Consider the following 22253-nt stretch of genomic DNA (forward strand, 5'->3'; position numbering starts at 1 on the left):
CATGGAAAATTAAAAACCAGAATATTACAGACTAGTTGAATAATACACGTTCCAAGAAACTAGCTGGAAAAAAAAGGGAAATGGACATCTCTAAATGCTAATTGGTGCTTTACTTTTTTATTTAAAATTACATTAAAATAATGTATTTTTTATCTTTTTAAAATTATTTTTAATATCTACATATCAAAATAATTAAAAAAAATATTAATTTACAAGTAAAAAAATAAAATAAATATTTTTTTTTAAATAAATATTTTTAAAATACAAAATCAAATAGGAATATAAAAAAATAAATTAAACACGTGGTTTGATATGAACTCGCCACGAATCGGGCAACAGGAGAATTCCCGATGCTCAGTCTGCAAGCAATTTGTTTCCGAACTTGTAAAATGGGCTCGGCCTGCAAGCAATTTGTTTCCGAACTTGTAAAATGGGCTCGGCCTGGGATACGCCACTCGGTGACCCAGAGGGCCTAAGATCCGATGCCAACAATCAGTCAAAGACGCCCGAAGGGTCATTTCTCCGAGTTCCTTCAACATGGCTCTCTAAAGCACCCCAGCATGGTCAGTTCATCGAGAGGATTGTCCACTCCAAAGAATAAGGTTTGTATCTTTCCATCTCACGTGACTTATGTTTGATCCATAAGTTACCACATCTTTTTAGTGTTACACTAGATAGGTGCCAGCTAGGTTAATTTTTTTTAATGTAAAAAAAAAAAGTTTTAGGTGATGGTTATCTGTTTGGGAATATGGTGCAAACTGCGTTCTCAAAAAAATTAATTTTTTTTGTATGTTTCGATGCGCTGAATTTAAAAATGATTTTTAAAAAATAAAAAAAATTATTTTGATATATTTCAGCACGAAAAAGTACTTTAAAAAATAATCGCAATTACACTCCCAAGCAGGCATGAACAAGAAAGATATAATACATGGGTAATTTACTTAACTAGGTACAATAAAATCAGTTGGTTTATTAATATAATTAAAAAAAGATATCTACAATAATTAAAATGAAAAATAGCATTAATTATCTATGAAAAATGCACTACCATACTCAAGATAATTCTCATAGTTGCTCTATTCATGATAAATTCATAGCGATTAGTTGCATGATTATACTAGAGAGATCGCAAACACCTTTAAAGCAACGACTCAAAGGGCAAGCCAAGCAAAAAGATTAATTATTTGACTTTTTATATAAATAGTAGGATCATACTTGTCTATTTTCAGTTTTTTTGCTGATAAGCTTTTTAGGTGTTTGATTTTGTTCATGAATGCTACTAAGAGCAAGTAATTGCTCAAAATCCAGCCACCATTATCATGGTCAGAAATTTGAAGGTTGATTTTTGTTTTGATAAAAACTCATTTTTCAATCTAATTATATCTCGGAACACCATGCAAACCATCATAAACCATCTAACAACCTCAAAATGCTCTAGAATCACCTAAAATATCAAAAATCAATACAATCAAAAAAATCAAAATAAAACTCTATCTTCCTCTCTGAGCATGTTTATAAATAAAAACAATAACAAACTGAATTTTTCTCGTTAAATGAAACTCTTTGTCACCAGGAACAGTGAGTTTATTCACCGATAAATGATTAAACTAACTAATTTTTCTCTTTTCATCATTTTCTAATTTTTCATTTCTCTAACATAGATACTGAAAACTGATAAAAAAAAAATTAAAATTAAAATTATTATTAACACGGGGTTAACCATATATTTCTCATTGTTTTACATTTTACTCCTTTATTTTTCAATTTTTTATATTTACCATAGTTTCGAGCCTAATTCCTTCTAATTAGGCTGTGTAAAGGTTTGATCAAGGCCTTATTTGTTTGACAATATATATATATATATTTAAAATATTTTCATGACTTTCTCATTTCTGTCTACATCATGAAAAACTGGTCAACAAAATTCATTTTTTAGTTAAAGGAAAACATAAGTTTTAAATGGAGAAAAGTGTTTTTTCAGTGTACAATAGTGAAAAACACTTTCCGTGAAGGGACAAGAAACTAAAGTGGCACAATATATATAATAGTAATAATAATAAAATGCTTTAAAATATAATATTGATATAGAAAAAATTAGTAATATATTTATATAGGAAATAGTATACTAGGATATACTAATATACAATATAAAATATATTAATTTGATATATTATATATATAATATTTTAATTTAGATAATACTGTTAAAAAATATATTGGAATACAAAACATGTCCAAATAGAAGAAAATAATTTATAACTTATTTTTCAATACACACTAAATACATTAATAGATTCTACTAAAAAATATCTAACAAGGTTTTTAAATTGAAAAAAATACATTAATAGACTTGACTCAAAAATATTTAACAAGGCTATTTAGGCTACTGTTTTTTTAATTTAAAACCAGTTTTTTTAAAAATAATTAAAATTATGATATTAAATTTTATGTTCAAAATTTAAAATTGATCAGATAGCTATAAAATTGAAATATTATTTTTTGTATTTTATAAGATTATTTATTTAACCATGCTGGAGAATTAAAATTATGATGCTAATTTTTGAAGCTATTTATTTAATTTTCTAAATTTAAAATTAATTTTATAAAATATTAAAAATAATTAAGTAGGTTGAAGATTTTTAAAACTAAAATATAGTTTAATATCATCGTTTTAAAATTAAAACGCAGGCTGATTCTCGAGTATTTATCTTTTTTCGCATGTTTAGCCATAATTTAATTGTCATAATTAATAGTTAATGGGGCCACCTAAAGCAAAACAAACATTTGACCAGTTAATATCTTACAGGAATCAAACTCGACCTACTTATGTCCATGTTTGACAGCGTCTATAACATGGCATTCGTATCAATAATCGTCCAACAGGAATTTAATCGCGGCAACCGAATCTATTGCTATAACGTGTGGTTGGTAGCATGACAAGTATTAATTTTTAAAATGTTTTTTAATTTAAAATATTTTTAAAATTTATTTTTTTATTAGTATATTAAACCAATAAAAAAATAAAAAAAATTAATTTTAAATTAAAAAGCATTTTTATAGAAAAAAAATCCACTCACATTCTCAAATACTATTCTTAGCGATCACGCCATCAAGGGAAGAAGTAAAATTAAACATATCATGATTTTGTTTTTTAGAAATCATCAAGTTTTATAAATTTAATAATTATTTAAAATTTATATGATTATCAATTCTAGATTCTATAAAATAAATTAAAATATACACAAACTCAATCAACCATGCATGTTAATAAAAATAAACAAACATGTCAGCACAGAGGTCACGGTTAATTTTTAAATGTTTAATTTTAGAAAAGGGTGGGTTAGCCAAGCGGTAAAGTTGGAACTTCTCTTGTCTGAACGTCGGAGATTTACTATGCTTTGAGTTCTGGGATGATGCCTATTCAACCATGGTTACAAGTCACCAGTCAATGAACTCGTGGTGAGGTCTTCAGTCATGGGTCAGTGAATAAAGATCCGAGTTTATTGATTTTATTTTTTTAATTTACGTGGATGTCCAGATCAGCTTGCACGCACCACGACTAATCCCACGGCTCACTGAATATTCTGCAAACCCAGTAAACATATAAGACACCACGAGGATGACAGGTGTATACGCTGAGGCTTGAACCCAGGATGTAGAGGCAATGAAACTCCTTGCCACCACTGGGCTACAAGCCTTGGTGTGAGTTTATTGATTTTTTATAGTGCAAAGTTGTAGTTTTGGATGATTTTTTAAAAAAATCGATATGTTTTAGATTAAAAAAGATAATTATTTCACTATTTATATAAACAATAAAAACGCACTCGACCACTATTCGTCATGGGTCACTATTTGTCAATATTAAGCTATTTTAATAAGTTTTCCGACAGCGTATTTTCCAATGTCCTCTGTGCTTGGAACTCCCTGGTAACCGTCATCCTTTCGGGTTTAAATTCCCAAGAAATCAGACCACCTCCCCCTAAACCGGACAAATCTGTGCCGATACCATATCCCACCTATCCTCCCCGAGATATAAAGACATTGGTTGAGCCTCTACCAGATATACCTCCCTGCTGCCTGCTTCAATCATACACCTCTCCAATTGCGCGTTCTGGAAAGGTGTTCCTTTTTTTCAAAAAAATATAAATCCGGCGAAGCTTCCTTTCACGTGGTTTCTGCAGTCAATACTCCTTTTCCATCCATTGTGCTCTAGTCTAAGATTTGAAAATTCATAAAGTTATTCTGATTAGTTTATAATTTTATTTTTTGGAATTTATTAATTTTAAAATTTTAAAAAATTACTCGAATTACATATAAATTAACTCAGATATTAACGATTACAAAAAAAAAAAAATCCGATGTATGAAGTTTACCTGTTTTTTATATCACAAGCTTCGCAAGCCCTTGGATCCAGTAACACAATCCACCAACTATACAATAGTTAAAATTAAAATAATTAAACTTAATTTAATTTGAATTTAATTGACTTGAATAAACTTAATTGTTCAACAGTTTTTTTTTATTTTTTTTAATCTAAAACATATCAATTTTCTTTTAAATCATCCAATACAACAACTTTTTCCTATAAAAAAATCCATAAACTCAAATCTTTCTTCACCTGACCCGTGACTGAAGACCTTGCTCGAGTTCATTGACTGGATGACTTGTAGCCACTTACTTTATTTGATTTTATATTTTAAAAATATTTTTTTGTTTTAAATTAATATATTTTTTGTGTTTTAAAATTATTTTAATGTATTAATATAAAAAATAAATTTTAAAAAAATAAAAAAAATCATTTTAATGCATTTTCAAATAAAAAATACTTTAAAAAATAATTACATTTATACTCTTAAAAATATTATTGTCTCCTACGTACATACAAGAGAAGTTCCAACTTTACCGCTAGGCTAACCCACAAATTTCTAAAATCAAACATTAAAAAATTGACCGTGGCCTCTATGTGACCTTTATGATGATAATTTTTTTTTATTATTATTATGGCTATTCAAACTAACTTGTATGTACTTTAATTAATTTAATAAAATATAATTTAATCAGTAAAATTTTATATTTGTTTTTTAAATATTACTAGTTTAAATGCCATGGATTTTAAAATTATTAAAACCTTATTTGACTGTTAGTTTTAAAGTCTTAGAGGATTACTCAAGATATTCATAAATCAACTTGAATAATTATAATTAAAAAAAAATCCATGACGATGTTAGAAGCTGACCTGTTTTTTATATAACAGGCTTCACAAAACAATACAAACCACCAACTATACAATATTAAAATTAAAATTTTTAAACTTGATTTAATTTGAATTTATTTGACTTGAACAAACTTAATTGCTCAACATTTTTGAAATTTTTTTTAATCTAAAACATGTCAATTTTCTTTTAAATCATCCAATACAACAACTTTTCATTATAAAAAATCAAAATACTCAAATCTTACTCGCCTGACCCACGACTTACCCTGCACGAGATCATTGACTGGGTGAATTGTAGCCATTGACTTTATTTGATTTTATGCTTTAAAAGTATTTTTTAATTTTTTAATTTTAAATTAATTTTTTAATGTTTTTAAATTATTTTAATGCATTAATATAAAAAATAATTTTTTAAAAAATAAAAAATATTATTTTAATATTTTTCTAAATAAAAAAATACTTTTAAAAATTACAACATTCACACTCCCAAAAATATTATTATCTCTCACGTACAGACAAGAGAAGTGCCAACTTTACGGCAAGGCTAGCCCCCAAATTTCTAAAATTAAACATTAAAAAATTGACCGTGGCCTTTATGTGACCTCTGTGGTGATATGTTTTTATTTTATTATTATCGTCATGATTATCTAGAATAATTTGTATATATTTTTATTAAATTTATATATTTTAAAATCAATAATAATATAAATTTTTAATGATTTTGAAGAAATTCAAACTCATGACTATTAAAAAACAAATCTAAGATTTGACTAATTAAATTATTTTATAAATTTTAAAATTAATGATCATATTCAGTTTTATTTATTCTCATGATGGTGTGGTTGTTAATGATAGTATCTGAGATTGTGGTTGGATTTCTTTTAATTTTTTTTTAAATTTAAATTTAATTATTTTAATACATTGATATAAAAATAAATTTTTAAAAAATTGAAATTTTTTTTAATATATTTCAAAAACATTTTAAAAAATAATAATTATCATACCAGCCACACAACGTGGCAATAGATTCGGTTGCCGCAATTAAATTCCTGTTGGACGATTAGCGGTTGATAAGAATGCCATGTTGCAGAAGCTGTCAAACATTGAAAAAAGGAGCTCGAGTTTGATTCCTGTAAGAACGTGTTTGTTTTTAACTAGTCCAATTGTTTGTTTGGCATTAGCCATTAGGTTGCTCCATTAAGTATTAATTATGACAATTAAATTATTGCTAAACATGCGAAAAAAGATAAATACTTGAGAATCAATTTGCCTTTTAATTTTAAAAGATAATATTAAACTATATTTTAGTTTTAAAAATCTTCAACCTACTTAATTATTTTTAATATTTTATAAAAATAATTTGAAAATTAAAGAAATAACTTGAAAATTTAGCATCATAATTTTAATTCTCCAACATGGTTAAATATATCAAATATTAAAAATAATATTTCATTTTTATAACTATCTGATCAATTTTAAATTCGGAACATAAAATTTAATATCATAAATTTAATTCTTTTTAAAAAAACTGGTTTTAAATTAAAAAAACAGTAGCCTAAAAACCCATGCTTCTCTGTCTAGAAAAAACACTAGTAGCCTTAAAATCTCTCTGATATATATATTTTTTTTTAATATAAGAAAACAATATGATGAATTTTACCTTACATTGGATCTAGTAGATGGTATTTTTATACAAGTTAATTCGGTAAAAATAATATAACTGTTGATTGATTATTTTTTTCTTTACCATGAATATATTTAAAAGTAAGAATATATCTAATAGAGTTGTTTAAAATCTTAAGTAAATCATCATGTTGCTTACTTGATAATAATAGTAATAAAAATATTTAACAAAGTTTTTAAAGATCATTTTTTTTAAGAAATACACTCGACGATTTTTTCACGCAGCGAGAAGCACTTTCTCCATCCCCGTCTCTATTTGTTTATTGAAATTTAAGTAATATAACCCTTGATAGTCTACCAGAAATACTATAAAATTTATTAATCATCTATCTTTCAAAAAGAACATGTCGTGTTTTTTCCTTAATATTATTCATTATTCGTTAATTTACATTTAGCAAAATACTATTTTTTGAAAAATAAAAAAGTTCACACGTATTTAACGCAGACACTAAATATTCTTCTCAAAGCCAGTTTTTTTTAATATTATTATTAGGTTGGCAAGAAAACTCAAGGAGCCAGTATTGGTGTGGGTTCCACAAGATTACGTTCGTTCGAGTGTTTTTCTTGACTCACGGTTTATTTGTTTTTGAATTTAAAGGATCTGCTCTCCATTTCTGGAGTCTGACTCATTTCTCGGGATAAAATCTAACCATGGTTATCGATATATCCGGTTGAACTCCGGTTAACAAGGTGGCCATGAACACTATAAAAGGACCCCTCGGTTCCTCCATTATATCATCACTTCTGTTATCTGTTCTTTCTCCAAATAAATCCTCTAGTTGATGGTCTTCTATAATTAACTTCATTTTCAGCTCCTTTAGGCTTTTTTATCTGGTAAGTTCTTTGATTTCCTCGCTAGAAACTGTAGATTTTCCATTGTATCATGCTCTCGCTGCAAGGGTTTCCACGCCCTTCATCGTTTTAACGGTGTTCTAATTGTCTTGATCATGGTACAGAGATGGCAGCAAACGGGAACGGAGAGGTGGCGATGAATGGGAACGGAGCTGCACCGGCAAGAAAACCGAAGGGACGCCTGCCAAGTATCACCACAAGTGACAAGCATCATGGTGTCTGCCATGATATGAGCGCACCAACCGTGAAGGCCCAGACCATTGACGAGCTCCACTCTCTTCAAAAGAAGAAATCAGCACCCACCACTCCCATCAAAGGGTTTCAGGGTACCTTTGCTGCTCTCTCCGAAGAAGAACGCCAGAAACAGCAGCTCCAGTCCATCAGGTTTTTTTTTTTTTGGTTCATAGCCTCCACGCCCGCTACAATATCATTATAAAAATAATCATCCCTTTTTCATCGTTCCTGAGCTAAAAAAATATAAATTTAATATTATAGGCTAGGAGGACCTGAAATTCCTCCTCCTTCTAAAGAACCCTTTTTTTTCAAGACAGGAAATGTAAATTTTAATCCCTTTTACGTATCGATAATACTTCTGAAATGATATAAAAATATAAGTATTTTTTATATTAATAAAAAAGTAAAAACAATTTCAACGGAGGAACAGTAAATAAATAATGAACACGGTAAGTGGGGCCCAGAGTGGGATTGCCTCCTGATATCATAAAATCTGATGGTGGTGATGGTGAAAGTAAGGAAAGTGCTTGGATTTTGCAACCCTTGAAAACGTTCCAAGGAACGGGAATCGGATGCAGCTGTAAGCAGATAGTTAATTACTTAAATGCCCCTGTACGACATGAAGGTTTTTCTAAAGATATGCATGAAAGAGTAAATCATAAATTTGTTTTTGTAGTTTTATAAAAAGAATTTAATAGTCTTTTAGTTTTAATCAGGGTTAATCCTTGCATAATTTTCATTTTTTTTTCTATTAAAAAACCAAAACCAAAACCAAAAATAAATTGAAAATGAAAAAATCAAACGACGAGACCGCCATAGTGGAGAGTATGGTTCTTCCAGGAAATTTCGTGGACAAAAAGAGAGGCTAAGGTCGCTGATTGTGACTGTAAATGCTTATATTCTCACTACAATTTTTAAAGTTATTTGGTTATAAAACATTATAGTTTGAGAAAAATATAAATTTACAACTTTTGTTTTTTATTTGTCAATATTGTGTAAATATTTTTATAAAACTGTATTTAAACTGAAAAAAAAATATTAATATGTATAGGAAAACTGATGTCTGTTTTGTGTACATGTAACAATGGAACGACAGTGCATCCTTGGCATCGTTGACGAGAGAAACAGGACCGAAAGTGGTGAGAGGAGACCCTGCCAGCAAGAACCAGACCAGCCCAAGGGTTCACCAGCAACATGTAGCTGAACCCACCATCAGCGCCAGCGACAGCTCCTTGAAGTTCACTCACGTCCTCTACAACCTCTCCCCTGCCGGTAATTATATCTTCGATTTATAATAATAAAACTATAAAACCGTGACTCTTTTTTGCTCTGCAATATTAATTTACAACATACCAACTTAGGATTATAAAGTTCTTAAGATATATCTAGTGTTATTTATTCTTATTAATTAAGAAGGTTAATTTAGTCTCGAGTTTATTATTAATATTTTTTTTTATCAATAAATGGAAACACACAAGAGCGTAGTCAATCAGGTGCGTACCTTAATGGGAAATTAGGTAGAAAATTCATCACTGTTCTTTTTCTAAAAATCAACGACGTGTCAAAATTTCTCATAATTGTCGGTTTTACCTTATCGTGCCAGCAGCTCTAGAGACGAAGACGATGGTTAAAGAGATTCGCTTTAATTTTTTTTTTTTATTTTAAATTGTTCGTGTACGTGAGTGGTGTTATAGTGAAAAAAAAATTCTTTAAAAATAAATTAAAATATTTTTTTATATTCGATACCATCACATCTAAACTATCAAAAACATAAAAATATATTAATTTAATTTTTTTTAAAAATAAAGTGTATTTTTGAAATATATATATATAAAAACTATCACACTTCTAAACACACCATGTAAATAAAATCTTGTGTAAGAAAAATCATATAAATTAATAAGATAAATATAAAGTTACGTGCATGCCATCAACTCTCTTAGAGACCAATACGATGGAGAAGATTTGCTATATTTTTTAAATTGTTTGTGAGTGTTTCGTGTCAAGTATGTGCAAATATTTTTTTTTTTTTCAAATATGTTAAAATAATTTTTTTATATTTTTAATATAACATATTAAAAATATAAAAAATACTAAAAAAAATATTAATTCAATTTATTTCTAAATAAAACACACTTTTAAAAACACTAAAAAAACATAAATCATCCACAGCCAAACGCCCACAAAATCTAAGTGTCTTATCGATAAAAATTATCCCAGTGTCTTAGGATAAGATGGATGGAAAGGTACGTTCTTAGGATTAATTAATGAAGAAACATGATCTTATCCTCACCGAGCTACTCAATAATTATCGCTGACAAATGATGACTTAAACTCTATCTCTTTGCTTGATTTATTTTCTTTTGCAAATGAAGTGGATTGTCTCTGCGATAAATTAATTCATCCAAGTATATATCGTGCAGAGCTTTATGAGCAGGCCATACACTATGAGAAAGGGTCCTTCATAACATCAACGGGTGCGTTGGCCACCCTTTCCGGTGCCAAAACTGGTCGGGCTCCGAGAGATAAACGTGTTGTCAAGGATGATGTCACCGGAGAAGAACTTTGGTGGGGAAAGTAAGTACCTAGCAGCCGGCCACCTCCTTGTTTACAATAAATTAGTCTCTCTGCTAGTTTTATAAAATAAATTAAATATCATTTTTAGTTTTAAAATGTAATTAATAAGTCATTTCATATATTTTTATTTTTTTAGTGAAAAGATAAAAAATATTATAAAGAGATTGATAACAAAAGAAAACGTTGTTTTAGAATAAGTAAAGCAAGAGGGGAATGAATTTTTTTTTATATCTCTGCCTCGTTTTTACTTGCTCGTCAAGTAATTTACCTCGTTAACCCCAGGGGTTCACCAAACATTGAAATGGACGAGCATACCTTCTTGGTTAACAGAGAAAGAGCTGTTGATTACTTGAATTCTCTGGACAAGGTACGTGACTTTTTTGTTATTTTTCTTTAATTTCGTGTCCTTTTTTTTCTTTTCTTTTGGCTATGTCTTTGCGTGTCTTGTACATAAATGTCTCTGTTTAAGCTTTACTTTACTTCATAGTTCATACCTTCGTTTCTGTGAATTCTTGATGTGCGCGATTCTGACGTTTTTTCGGACGATAGCGACATTTGTCTCGGTATCTTTATTGTCTTTTTCTCCGTGTAGTTTTCTAATCCCTTGGGAGTAGCAATTCTGTCGTTATACGAGTCATTTGTGATATGTTAAAATAATGTTAAAATAATATTCATTTAAGATTTTGGGTTTGGTCGAATAATTTTTTATATTTTATTAAACTTTGTCTGAAATTAAATTATACAAGTCAAACAATCAAGTTATTTTCGAGTCGTGTTTAACAAGTATACGGTACCTACCTCTTATTGATGGGTTTGTACATTATTGACTACCGTGCTGTACGAATACATCAATACATGAACTCTTGTTTTGACTGCATGTACGGCGGACCAGTGGCTGCCACGGGCGTGCCCTCGTGCAGTTCACTGCGTTTTTGAATGGTGAATTCTGAAGGTTTGGACTTCAAAATTTTCAGGTCTTCGTGAACGATCAATTCTTGAACTGGGACCCTGAGAACAGAATCAAAGTCCGGATTGTGTCTGCCAGAGCCTACCACTCACTCTTCATGCACAACATGTAAGTAAAAGAGGATGATTTCTTAACGTTTTTAGCAGGAATATATTTGTGTGTTTCTGTCTCTCCCCCAACAAAGCCCTAAGCCTGCCAGATAAGTCTCTTTTATCGTTGACAAAATGTTAAATATGAATATTATTACTCCCCTACAATGGAGGAAAGTGGTAAGAAAAAATGCGCATGATGTAATGAGCTAAGTGTGTTCAATTGGATAACTGGGTGGGTGGCAGGTGTATCCGGCCCACTCCTGAAGAGCTGGAGGATTTCGGTACTCCGGACTTCACTATATACAATGCAGGCCAGTTCCCCTGTAATCGTTATACACACTACATGACATCCTCTACTAGTATAGATCTGAACCTTGCTAGAAGGGAAATGGTCATCCTCGGTACTCAGTACGCCGGGGAAATGAAGAAGGGTCTGTTCAGTGTAATGCATTATCTCATGCCTAAGCGTCAAATCCTCTCCTTACATTCTGGCTGCAATATGGGAAAAGATGGAGATGTTGCCCTCTTCTTTGGACTGTCAGGTATAGTATCACCGTGTCACCTGGTCGCGACATGGTGCCATGCCTGCAAAATGATACGTGCCTAAAACTTACTTTCTGCATGCTTAACCCCTCTATATCTTTGTTTTAATAAGCATGTATCTGGCCTATATTTATGCCCATTTCTGTATCTTGTCATTTGCCATGTTATTGATGAGTCCTTTGAATTTTGGTGGTTCTTGTATTAGGTACCGGGAAGACAACTCTGTCTACTGATCCAAACAGATATCTAATCGGAGATGACGAGCATTGCTGGACTGAGACCGGAGTGTCAAATATTGAAGGCGGATGCTACGCCAAATGCATTGATCTCTCAAGGGAGAAGGAGCCTGATATCTGGAATGCTATCAAGTTTGGAACTGGTAAGCATTCTAACTCTTCTTTAAATTCCATCAAGTACTTAAGTAGGAGGAAATACAAAATTATAAGATCTTATTTTCTGGCATGTTTTGAACGTCTGAACTGATGCAACTGATTGTGCATGGCAGTGCTGGAAAACGTGGTGTTCGAGGAGCACACTCGAGAGGTGGATTATGCTGATAAATCTGTTACAGGTGAATGAAAGATCATGAACTCGAACATATCTTTTGATCACACTTAAGTGAAAAAAATCTTGATGTTGATATTGTTTTCCCTTGCATACTTTTACAGAGAACACTCGAGCATCCTACCCCATCGAGTACATTCCTAATGCGAAGATACCATGTGTTGGTCCGCACCCTAAGAATGTTATCCTTTTGGCATGCGATGCATTTGGTGTCCTCCCACCAGTGAGCAAGCTGAACTTGGCACAGACCATGTATCATTTCATCAGTGGCTATACCGCTTTGGTAATGATGAGTCACTAAATGCTCTGCTCTTCCTGTTGATAATTTTGATTTCCATACGCTAGCTCGGTGCTTGTAGCATTTTGGTAATTGAATTTCTTGATATTAATCAATGTAGGTGGCTGGGACAGAAGAGGGTGTGAAGGAGCCAAGGGCAACATTCTCAGCTTGCTTTGGTGCAGCATTTATAATGATGCACCCTACCAAATATGCAGCTATGCTGGCTGAGAAGATGCAGAAGCATGGTGCAACAGGATGGCTTGTCAACACTGGCTGGTCAGGTGGAAGGTATGTTTGGCATTGTTATATGATACGAACAATCCGAGAATTGTAAAATCAGAATTTTGTAACCCATTCTCGGGGAAGACAGTCTTTGAATGTATTTGGTGTTTTGCAGCTATGGTTCAGGAAACCGTATCAAGTTAGCATACACAAGGAAAATCATTGATGCCATACATTCTGGCAGTCTCTTGAAGGCAGAATACAAGAAAACTGAGGTGTTTGGGCTAGAGATCCCCACCGCGGTTGAGGGAGTGCCCTCTGAAATCCTGGATCCAGTGAACACTGTTAGTATTCTATTCTTTAACCTGCCGCCTTGAATATTTAAACCCCTTTTTTCTTTATAATCTGTTTCTCCCATGTAATTCTAATGCTGCTGTTCTCAAATGCAGTGGTCAAACAAGCTAGGCTACAAGGATACCCTGATGAAGCTGGCAGGTTTGTTCAAGAACAACTTTGAGATATTCACTGATCACAAGATTGGAAAGGGCAGCGAGCTCACAGGAGAGATCCTCGCAGCCGGTCCAAATTTCTAATTTCTAGTCAGTCGAGAAGAAGATTATATCTGTATTACGAATAATACTTGGTTGACAAAAGTGTGGTATTGTTTGTGATGATGATGATGATGATGATGATAATATGTAGTCGTTTCAATAGTTTTAATTCATAATCAAATATTTACATGCAGCAGCTTCTGTTTTGTTCTCGTTCATGCTTGCTGATAAGCATAACCCTGTATCAGATTAAATAACAAAAAAAAGAACACAATGTCCCTTCATAAGCATAAACCTTCAAACGAAATCGGTTGGTTGATTCTCATTTGATCAAATATATTCTGTTTTTGAGCTTTTTATCGGGTTAATGATGGTGTAAGCACGCCAACAAGATGGAACCTGTAGGGAAAACAAGGACTAATGCAATGGTGACTCCAAAGAAAATCATGAAAGGAAGGTGGATTCTCATTACCGGCATCAGCTGCCAGGGCAGCATAATCGATCATCTCAAGCACTCGAGCATTATGTTTGATTCATAAATAAATAAAATTGATGATGTTTCAATTCCTTCTACCGAAAGTAAGTATAGCACTTTGGGATCCAAATTTAACCGAATATATATATATCTAAATTTTTATTAGTTGAGTAATAAATAAAATATAAATATTATAAAAATCTGACTTGTAAATATCTATCACCATCCCTACTTTTTAAAACTATAAAATCCTGCATATAAAAGTATTCTGGGTTTTGTCCGAATTAATTTAAGGTTCTTGTCCAACTCATTATTTGTAAGAAGAAAAAGGTAATCCAAAATGTTTTATCTTTATATATTTACTTCTTTTTTTTTCTTGTTCAGACAAATGCGTAGTCTGTTATTTTCCTAATTTAATTCGTCTTACCTTCCATGGCCAACATTGCTTTTCATCTATCATAATCTTATTCCACTGATTTTTAGCACTCTAGTTCTATCAAAAGAAAATCTTCCAATTATAATTAGTGACATCATATAAATTACAAGTCCTATTAATTAATATGCCACATCATTTTTTGATTTTGATGTGAAAAAAAAAGTTTGATATGGGAGGTCAAATCTTATTTTTTGAGGTGATTATTTTCAGTTCGGTTCGGTTTTTATACAAAAAAAAATAACCAAGTAGAATTTTTTTAAAAAATACCGAAACGAAACCAGTTCAAATCAACCAATTTCGGTTTGGTTTTTAGGATAAAAACCGGTTCAAACCGGTTTAACTTGTTTTTTTCTTGGTTTGGGTTCGGTTCGGTTTTTTCAAAATTTTAATTGATTTTTTTTTTATGGTTCGGTTTTTTTTGTTATTATTTTTCTGGTTTTCTTGGTTTAATTGATTTTTCAGTTGTTTTGCTCACTCCTATTTATTTTAGTCTTGACGTGGATGATTAAAAAAAAAACCTTAATATGGATAGCCAAAATTTTAATTTAGAAGAGGGTATAAAACAATCAAAGAAGAAGAAAAATCAAATAGGAATTTATTATGCTTTCTAAATAATATAATAAACCAATACCATTATCAGAAAAAATCCCAGTTTTCATTTTTTTTAATCTTTGTATCTTTCACTTTAAAGGAATCCATTTAGTAAATATGGGTATTTATGCATTGAATATTTTAAAATTTCTCACCTATCAACATCTAAAAACAAAAACATAAAGTACAAATATTATAATTGGTAAAAAAACTATGATCCCATAATATATACAAGGGATACATGATGAAAATCAATATTTATTATACCATATTTAGTAGATATATATATATATATATATATATATATATATATATATATTTTTATGATAATGTGACTCTAGCAATTTATAATGGCATTTCATTAATTAATAGTAAAGTAAATGATTTGGATATTTATCTAGAATGGAGTGTCCTTATAAATTAACTGAGTATCAATGTCTTGATCACAGTCCTTGATAGAAACATTGTTTTTTTAAGAGTTAGCCAATCATCTTCCAATAGTTAAGTAATTTCCACAAAAATAAATTCAATATATGGAAAAATATATTTTGGCACTACATGTATATGGAATTTATGTTCTTTAGATATGCTAGATAAATAAAGTTTCCCTACAATGATCGTGTTAGTGAAGTAGCTTATAAAAAATAATATGCATTGGGTCATAAATGAGAAATATATAAACCAAGTACAAAGAAAAAAAGAGATGAAAAAAAAAAAATCCCTTGAATTATTAGAATGCAAATGAGAGATAGAACATACCAATTGGGAAATTCGGAAAATGAAATGTCTCTTATCTTGCCAAAAGTGTTTGTTTTTTATTATAAATTACTTTTTAAAATACTTTTTAAGTTATTTTTAACTTAAAAATAATATTAAATTAATATTTTAAAGTGATTTTTGAATGATTTTGATATGCTGATATAAATATATATATATATATATATATATTATCTTATTATATTTTAATTAAAAAATACTTTTACTAAGCTGTTTTTTTTTCATGTTTGTGAAAATAGAAAGGTAAAAATTTTTCGACAGGGAATATCATGTTCAAATTATACTATTTTATTACAAGAAAAGATCTTTAAAGTTATTATATATATATATATATATATATATATATATATATATATATATATATCAACTACGGTAAGAGAGATCAACACGTCTCTCTCAAAAAAGCAAAATTGAACCACATCATTTTATTAATTTTCTTAAAAAATATATATATATATCTCTATAACGGAAAAAATTATCCCAGCATGTTTAAATAGACAATAATAGCACCTTTGGGGAATAAACTTTAGGATCGAATAGACAATCTTCTATTTGGAGTTATAAAAGGCCTAAAATGGCTGTGGGTCTTGTACACCCTGGAAAAGCAAAAAGCAAGCCATCCATGCACGCACGACTTCTCTATCACAAATGGGCAGCTTAGTGTTCGGTCTTTTCTCTTCTTTTTAATTCAATTCAACAGCTAATATAGCCGGAAATTGCTCCCCTCCATCATCTCATTATTAGTATATTTTCATGGTGTTTTCTCTTCTCTTCTCTTTTCTTCTCCTCTTTCCTTTTTTTTAAAGAAAGAACAACAACACCACGCACGTACACATCATTGCTGTGTGTGTTAGCACTTTGCTGCACGTTCCTTGCTTGAAACGTCAACCACCCTCTCTCTGTGTCTTTCCTAAATAAAAAGGGACCCAGGTACGAAGTATTGGGTTCCATGTCTTGTAATTAGTAATTACTCTCTACATTGTACGTAGTTTGGTCGATAAATTGTTAAAGAACGAGACAGAGGAAAAGGAGTTGCATGATATAATTATACATATTCTTGATTTGGAGAAACGAAGAGAGAAGAAAGAAACAATAATAATATGTTGCAGAGAGCTGCAAGCAATGCTTACTCATGGTGGTGGGCAAGCCACATTCGAACAAAGCAATCCAAATGGCTCGAGCAGAACCTTCATGGTAATTATCATTATCATTATTATTAGTGTTTATTTGCATTTGCGTAGTTATTTTCTTACTTGAATCGATGAACATTTCTGTAAATCTTATTCTGTAGCAGTCACACAGTCATTTTTGTTTTTGATATATGGGATTTGACAAAACGTTGACGGGGGAATTTACAATGGAAAAGGGAATTAAATATGTATTGATCCATCTGATTTCTGCAGAGCTCGTTCTGATTGAGGAAATTTAGTTTTTTTTTTTTTTTTTTTTTTTTTTTTTTTTTTTTGTGATGATTAAGGCAAAGGCCAAATCCAAATGCAGCATTAAACCTTCATCCATGAATCAACTGATTTTAACATGCATAAATTCAATGTGTATAACATGCCTTATCAATACAAATTATCGACTGCAGACATGGAAGATAAGGTTCAAAGCGTAATCAGACTCATTGAAGAAGATGGAGACTCTTTTGCCAAGAGGGCAGAAATGTACTACAAAAAGAGACCGGAGCTGATACACTTCGTCGAAGACTCTTACCGGGCTTATAGGGCATTAGCTGAACGGTACAACCACTTATCAACAGAGCTACAAAATGCCAACAATACCATTGCTTATGTTTTCCCAGAAAAAGTCCAGTTTGCAATGGAAGAAGACGAAGATGAAGCCCCATCATCTAAATTTGAAAATAAGCTCCCAGAAGTCTCGAGAGCAAATATCCCAAAGGTTCCGAAGATTCCGAAAGATGTAAAGGGTCTCTTCACATCTGCTTCGAAGAAGTTGCAATCAAAGAAGTCAATGAAAGGAGCAAGTAATGCTACAGTTTCTAAGTCTGGCTTGAGCAAATCAGAAGGCCTCCTGGAGATCGACAAGATTCAGAGACAAATCCTGGCTCTACAAACTGAGAAAGAGTTTGCGAAGAGTTCTTATGAGGGTGGACTTGCGAAGTATTGGGAAATTGAACTGCAAATCAAGGAAATGCAAGAGAAGGTCTGTAATTTGCAAGATGAATTTGGTGCAGGCATTGTCATTGAAGACGAGGAAGCTCGGACGCTGATGGCGTCGGCAGCCCTGAAATCATGCCAAGAGACATTGGCTCAATTGCAGGAGAAACAAGAGAGATCTGCAGAAGAAGCAGTAGAAGAGCGCAAAAGAATTACCAATGCCCGGGAGAAGTTGAAGTCTCTCAAGGATGAGTTTTTGCATGGTGAGATCAATCCAGAAAATCCTCGAGCCAAAGATGAACCTATAAAAGCAGTGGAAGGATTGGAAAGCATGCACCAACAAGTGAGCGGTACAACAGAAGAGAAACATGATATAGAGTTGTTGCGCGAGAAGATTAAGGAAAACCTCGATGTTGGATCTAATGCTAGTGTCACTGCAGCAGAACTTGTTGAGAAGATCGATGAACTTGTAAGCAAGATCATCAACTTAGAAGCTTCAGTTTCATCACAGACAGCTCTTATACAGAGGTTAAGGACGGAGACAGATGAGCTACAAGCAGAAATTCAAACTTTAGAAGAAGACAAGGCAACAATAATCAATGGCAAAAATGATTTGAGGGAACAGCTGAGGGAAATGGAGGAGAAGTTGCATGGAATCCAGAATCTAAACCAGAGTGTCGAGGATCAGAATAACAACCTCCATGCACATTTTACTGAAGCACATTCTAATATCGATCACCTCTCTGTGAAATTACTTTGTGTAAAATCAGATGATGAATTCGATGTCAAACCAGAAACAGTTGACAGATCTCTGGTAGAAGTTGAATCTCAAGAAGCTGCACTCAATCCTGATGATAGCATTGAGAAACCGCAGAATGTGAAGACAAAAAAGCATCTCAAGGTTTCAGATCAATCCCACGAAGATTTCAAGGGATCAGAAGGTGCACTGAATCCCGATGATGGTCTTGGGGGACAACAAAATCAGAAGCCACACCACGAGCTCAAGGTTTCATATTCTTCACAGAAAGGGAAGGAAACTCCCGCAGAAGTCAGTTGGTTAGCAGATTTAAAGGAACAAGAAGAAAAAATGAATGATGCTGATGGTTCTATGAACTTCACAGAGAATCAAGGAGAAGAGGAAGAGATAAAAGAACATGGGCAAAGTTCAAGCCAACCCCGGAAAACTACAGACCTCAACAATTCTATGGAGGAACTTCCTGGCCTGGAAATTGAAGAAAAAGTTTTTAAGAAAGATTCACCTTCTTTGATGGATGATATCAATGTTGAAACACAGGAACAGGAAACAACGCTAGTTGACGAGCCGGACTGGAAGCAGTTGTTCATGAATGGCATGGAGAATAGAGAAAGAGCTCTACTTACAGAGTATACTTCAATCCTTCGGAATTATAAGGAAGTAAAGAAGAAGCTTAGTGAAGCAGAAAAAAAGAATGGGGATAGCCTCTTTGATGCAACGGTACAGGTAAGAGAACTGAAGAGTGCTAATGCAAAGAAGGATGAACAGATTCAATTTTTACGTCAGAAGCTAATCCTTCTTCAAGCAGGTTTGGGTGAAGATAGTGAACTAATAAAATCGATGGCGACAGAAAGCCCAACGACAGAGAAAGAAGAAACGGAAGACATCAGGGTGACTCTAATGGACCAACCAGAAACCATTTCCGAAATCGAAAAACGATTCCGGATGAGCATTGATGAAGTTCTAGAGGAGAACTTGGATTTCTGGTTAAGGTTCAGTACTACATTCCAACAAATACAGAAATTTGAAACTGAAGTCCAAGATTTACAGTCTGAGCTGCTCAAATTAGAGGAAAAGAAAAGGATGGAAGATGGAAGCAGCAATGCAGAATATTCTCTGAAATCGGAAGCGAAGCCGCTATACAAGTACCTCAGAGAGATCCACACTGAACTGACGGTCTGGCTAGAGAAAAGCATGCAGCTGAAAGATGAAGTGAAGGGCAGATTTACATCCTTGTGTGACATTCAAAATGAAATAACGTCTGCTTTGAAGGAGAGTGCTGAAGATGACGAGTTCAAGTTCACAAGCTATCAAGCTGCAAAGTTCCAAGGTGAGGTTTTGAACATGAAACAAGAGAATAACAAGGTTGCAGATGAATTGCAGGCAGGCTTAGATCACTTAACGACACTCCAGCTTGAAGTTGAAAGAACATTGGCAAAATTGAACGAGGAATTCAAGCTTTCCGGATCAAAGAACCGTCAAAACATCCAGCTGCCACACTCAGTGAGTCGATCTCGAGTTCCTCTGCGGTCATTCATCTTTGGCACCAAACCCAAAAAGCATAGAACTTCCATCTTCTCTTGCATGCACCCTGCACTGTATAGGAGACATTTTAGATCAGGACCTAATGCATAGATTAGTTCTATTTGAATTTCTGGCTGCTTTTATATTTTCGGATGAGTTCAGTTCTTCCATATCCATTTTTTTTCCATGTATTATTGTATTCTTTCAGAAGCCAAAGCTTCCTTTCCTGTTTTATCTTTATCAGGGTCTGTTATCTCTGTGCCATGGATGCTTACCATTAATCAATCAAAACAAGAACAATTTTTAAGCTGTTTCGAGCAGTATGATTTGAATTCATTTGATCTTGTCCCTGTGGTGCCATGTTTCTATTTAAACCTTGTAAAATCAAACAAGTAGACAAGAAATCTTCTTGCGTTTCTATCAAACTATCCTTTCCCTATTATGCTGACTCCTGTATCATCCATCTATTGCATATCTAAACCATTCTGTGCATCTTGTGTCCTTCATGGTCCAGAAAGAACACAGATTTTTTATTCTTTCAACCCCATAAAAACAAAAACAACACATAGTTTGGCAGTAAATGACACGGATTCTCAAGCAGTTGGAATGGGGGACATCCCTTTGAACAATTTTGAGGTGGAAAGAAGATGCAGGTGACGGGTAGTGTATTGACGTTGTCCTGCTTCACGGTCCTTCCAGAGGAAATTAACAACACTATTTCTTATATTTTCTAGTGAATTTTATTATGCACATTTATCATCTTTTCAAAATCCTATAATATCATAAAATATATTCATAATGATATTATATTTTTTTTTATTAAAAATTAATTCGAAATCCTATTCCTAATAACTAGTTAAATAGATTGTATAACACGTAGCTTTAGGATATTAATAGTTTTATTTGATTTACTATCACTCAACTTGTCATAATGATAAGACATTGATGTAATTATAATAAGTGTTTGGAAATGTAGTTATACATGTATTTTTAAGATAATTAATTTTTTTTTAAGTTAAAAATTAATTAATTTTTTTATGTTTTGAATTATTTTAATACGCTGATTTTAAAAAATAAAAAAATATTATTTTAATATATTTTAATATGAAAAGTATTTTAAAAAACAATATCAACCACACCCAAAATATTTCACAAGACTCTGATTACGTTTAAACCAATCGTGTTGCTCAAATGACTTCGAGTCATTGGTTATTTCAACTTTTTGTAATGAAAAAGTAAAAAAAAATTATAAAAATAAATTAAACTTGATTGCTTTCAACCACTATTTGATAGATAGTGCACGAAAAGTTGAAATGAAAGTGACATAATAATGCTAATCGGAGAGTTGGAAAGTTTTCTTAGATACTAATCAATGTAGCCAATCACGTAGGGACCCGTTAACTTGAAGTTTTCCATCCTTGTATCATCGCATCCTCAATATGCTCATCAAAAACCCAAATTCACACTATATAGCCCTTTTGTTTTTTCGTTTGGATACGTTAGGATTGCGTTTTAAAAATATGTTTAATTTGGAAATAAAACTATTTTATTATATTTTCAAATAAAAAATATTTTTTTAAAAATAGCATGCATCACAATATCAACACATACTTTCTTCCATGCTTCTTTTAAATGTGTTTTAAAAATATTTTTAGCTTAAAAACAAATTAAATTATTGATTTTAATATATTTTCAATTAAAAAATATTTTTTAAAAATAGCATGCATCATAATATCAATACACACTTTCTTCTGTGCCTTTTTTTGATGTGTTTTTAAAATGTTTTAGACTTAAAA

At 31.8% G+C, this 22253-nt stretch overlaps 2 protein-coding genes across 2 annotated transcripts; both read left to right on the top strand.

Moving 5' to 3' along the window:
- The first annotated feature begins 7564 nt into the window (after positions 1-7564).
- On the top strand, positions 7565-13973 carry LOC118063162 (phosphoenolpyruvate carboxykinase (ATP) 1). The gene is made up of 13 exons (XM_035077107.2): positions 7565-7732; positions 7855-8134; positions 9081-9256; positions 10408-10561; positions 10844-10928; positions 11536-11636; positions 11864-12162; positions 12369-12542; positions 12669-12734; positions 12832-13010; positions 13126-13295; positions 13405-13573; positions 13679-13973. The coding sequence occupies exons 2-13, from the start codon at positions 7857-7859 to the stop codon at positions 13820-13822; spliced, it is 1995 nt and encodes a 664-aa protein (XP_034932998.1). The 5' UTR covers positions 7565-7732; positions 7855-7856; the 3' UTR covers positions 13823-13973.
- A 3044-nt stretch (positions 13974-17017) lies between these two features.
- On the top strand, positions 17018-20902 carry LOC118063160 (protein NETWORKED 2D). The gene is made up of 2 exons (XM_035077106.2): positions 17018-17253; positions 17651-20902. The coding sequence occupies exons 1-2, from the start codon at positions 17160-17162 to the stop codon at positions 20566-20568; spliced, it is 3012 nt and encodes a 1003-aa protein (XP_034932997.1). The 5' UTR covers positions 17018-17159; the 3' UTR covers positions 20569-20902.
- The last annotated feature ends 1351 nt before the right edge of the window (positions 20903-22253 follow it).

This window comes from Populus alba, chromosome 7 (assembly GCF_005239225.2).
Source record: "Populus alba chromosome 7, ASM523922v2, whole genome shotgun sequence".
NCBI classification, from domain to species: domain Eukaryota; kingdom Viridiplantae; phylum Streptophyta; class Magnoliopsida; order Malpighiales; family Salicaceae; genus Populus; species Populus alba.

What these genes read in the sequence shown, in the direction of transcription:
- LOC118063162 (XM_035077107.2), top strand. Translation starts at nt 7,857, where the DNA reads ATGGCAGCAAACGGGAACGGAGAGGTGGCGATGAATGGGAACGGAGCT. An exon ending in ACTTGAATTCTCTGGACAAG is followed by an intron (nt 10,929 to 11,535) that starts GTACGTGACTTT and finishes CAAAATTTTCAG; the next exon opens with GTCTTCGTGAACGATCAATT. An exon ending in TGCTATCAAGTTTGGAACTG is followed by an intron (nt 12,543 to 12,668) that starts GTAAGCATTCTA and finishes TGTGCATGGCAG; the next exon opens with TGCTGGAAAACGTGGTGTTC.
- LOC118063160 (XM_035077106.2), top strand. Translation starts at nt 17,160, where the DNA reads ATGTTGCAGAGAGCTGCAAGCAATGCTTACTCATGGTGGTGGGCAAGC. An exon ending in GCTCGAGCAGAACCTTCATG is followed by an intron (nt 17,254 to 17,650) that starts GTAATTATCATT and finishes TATCGACTGCAG; the next exon opens with ACATGGAAGATAAGGTTCAA.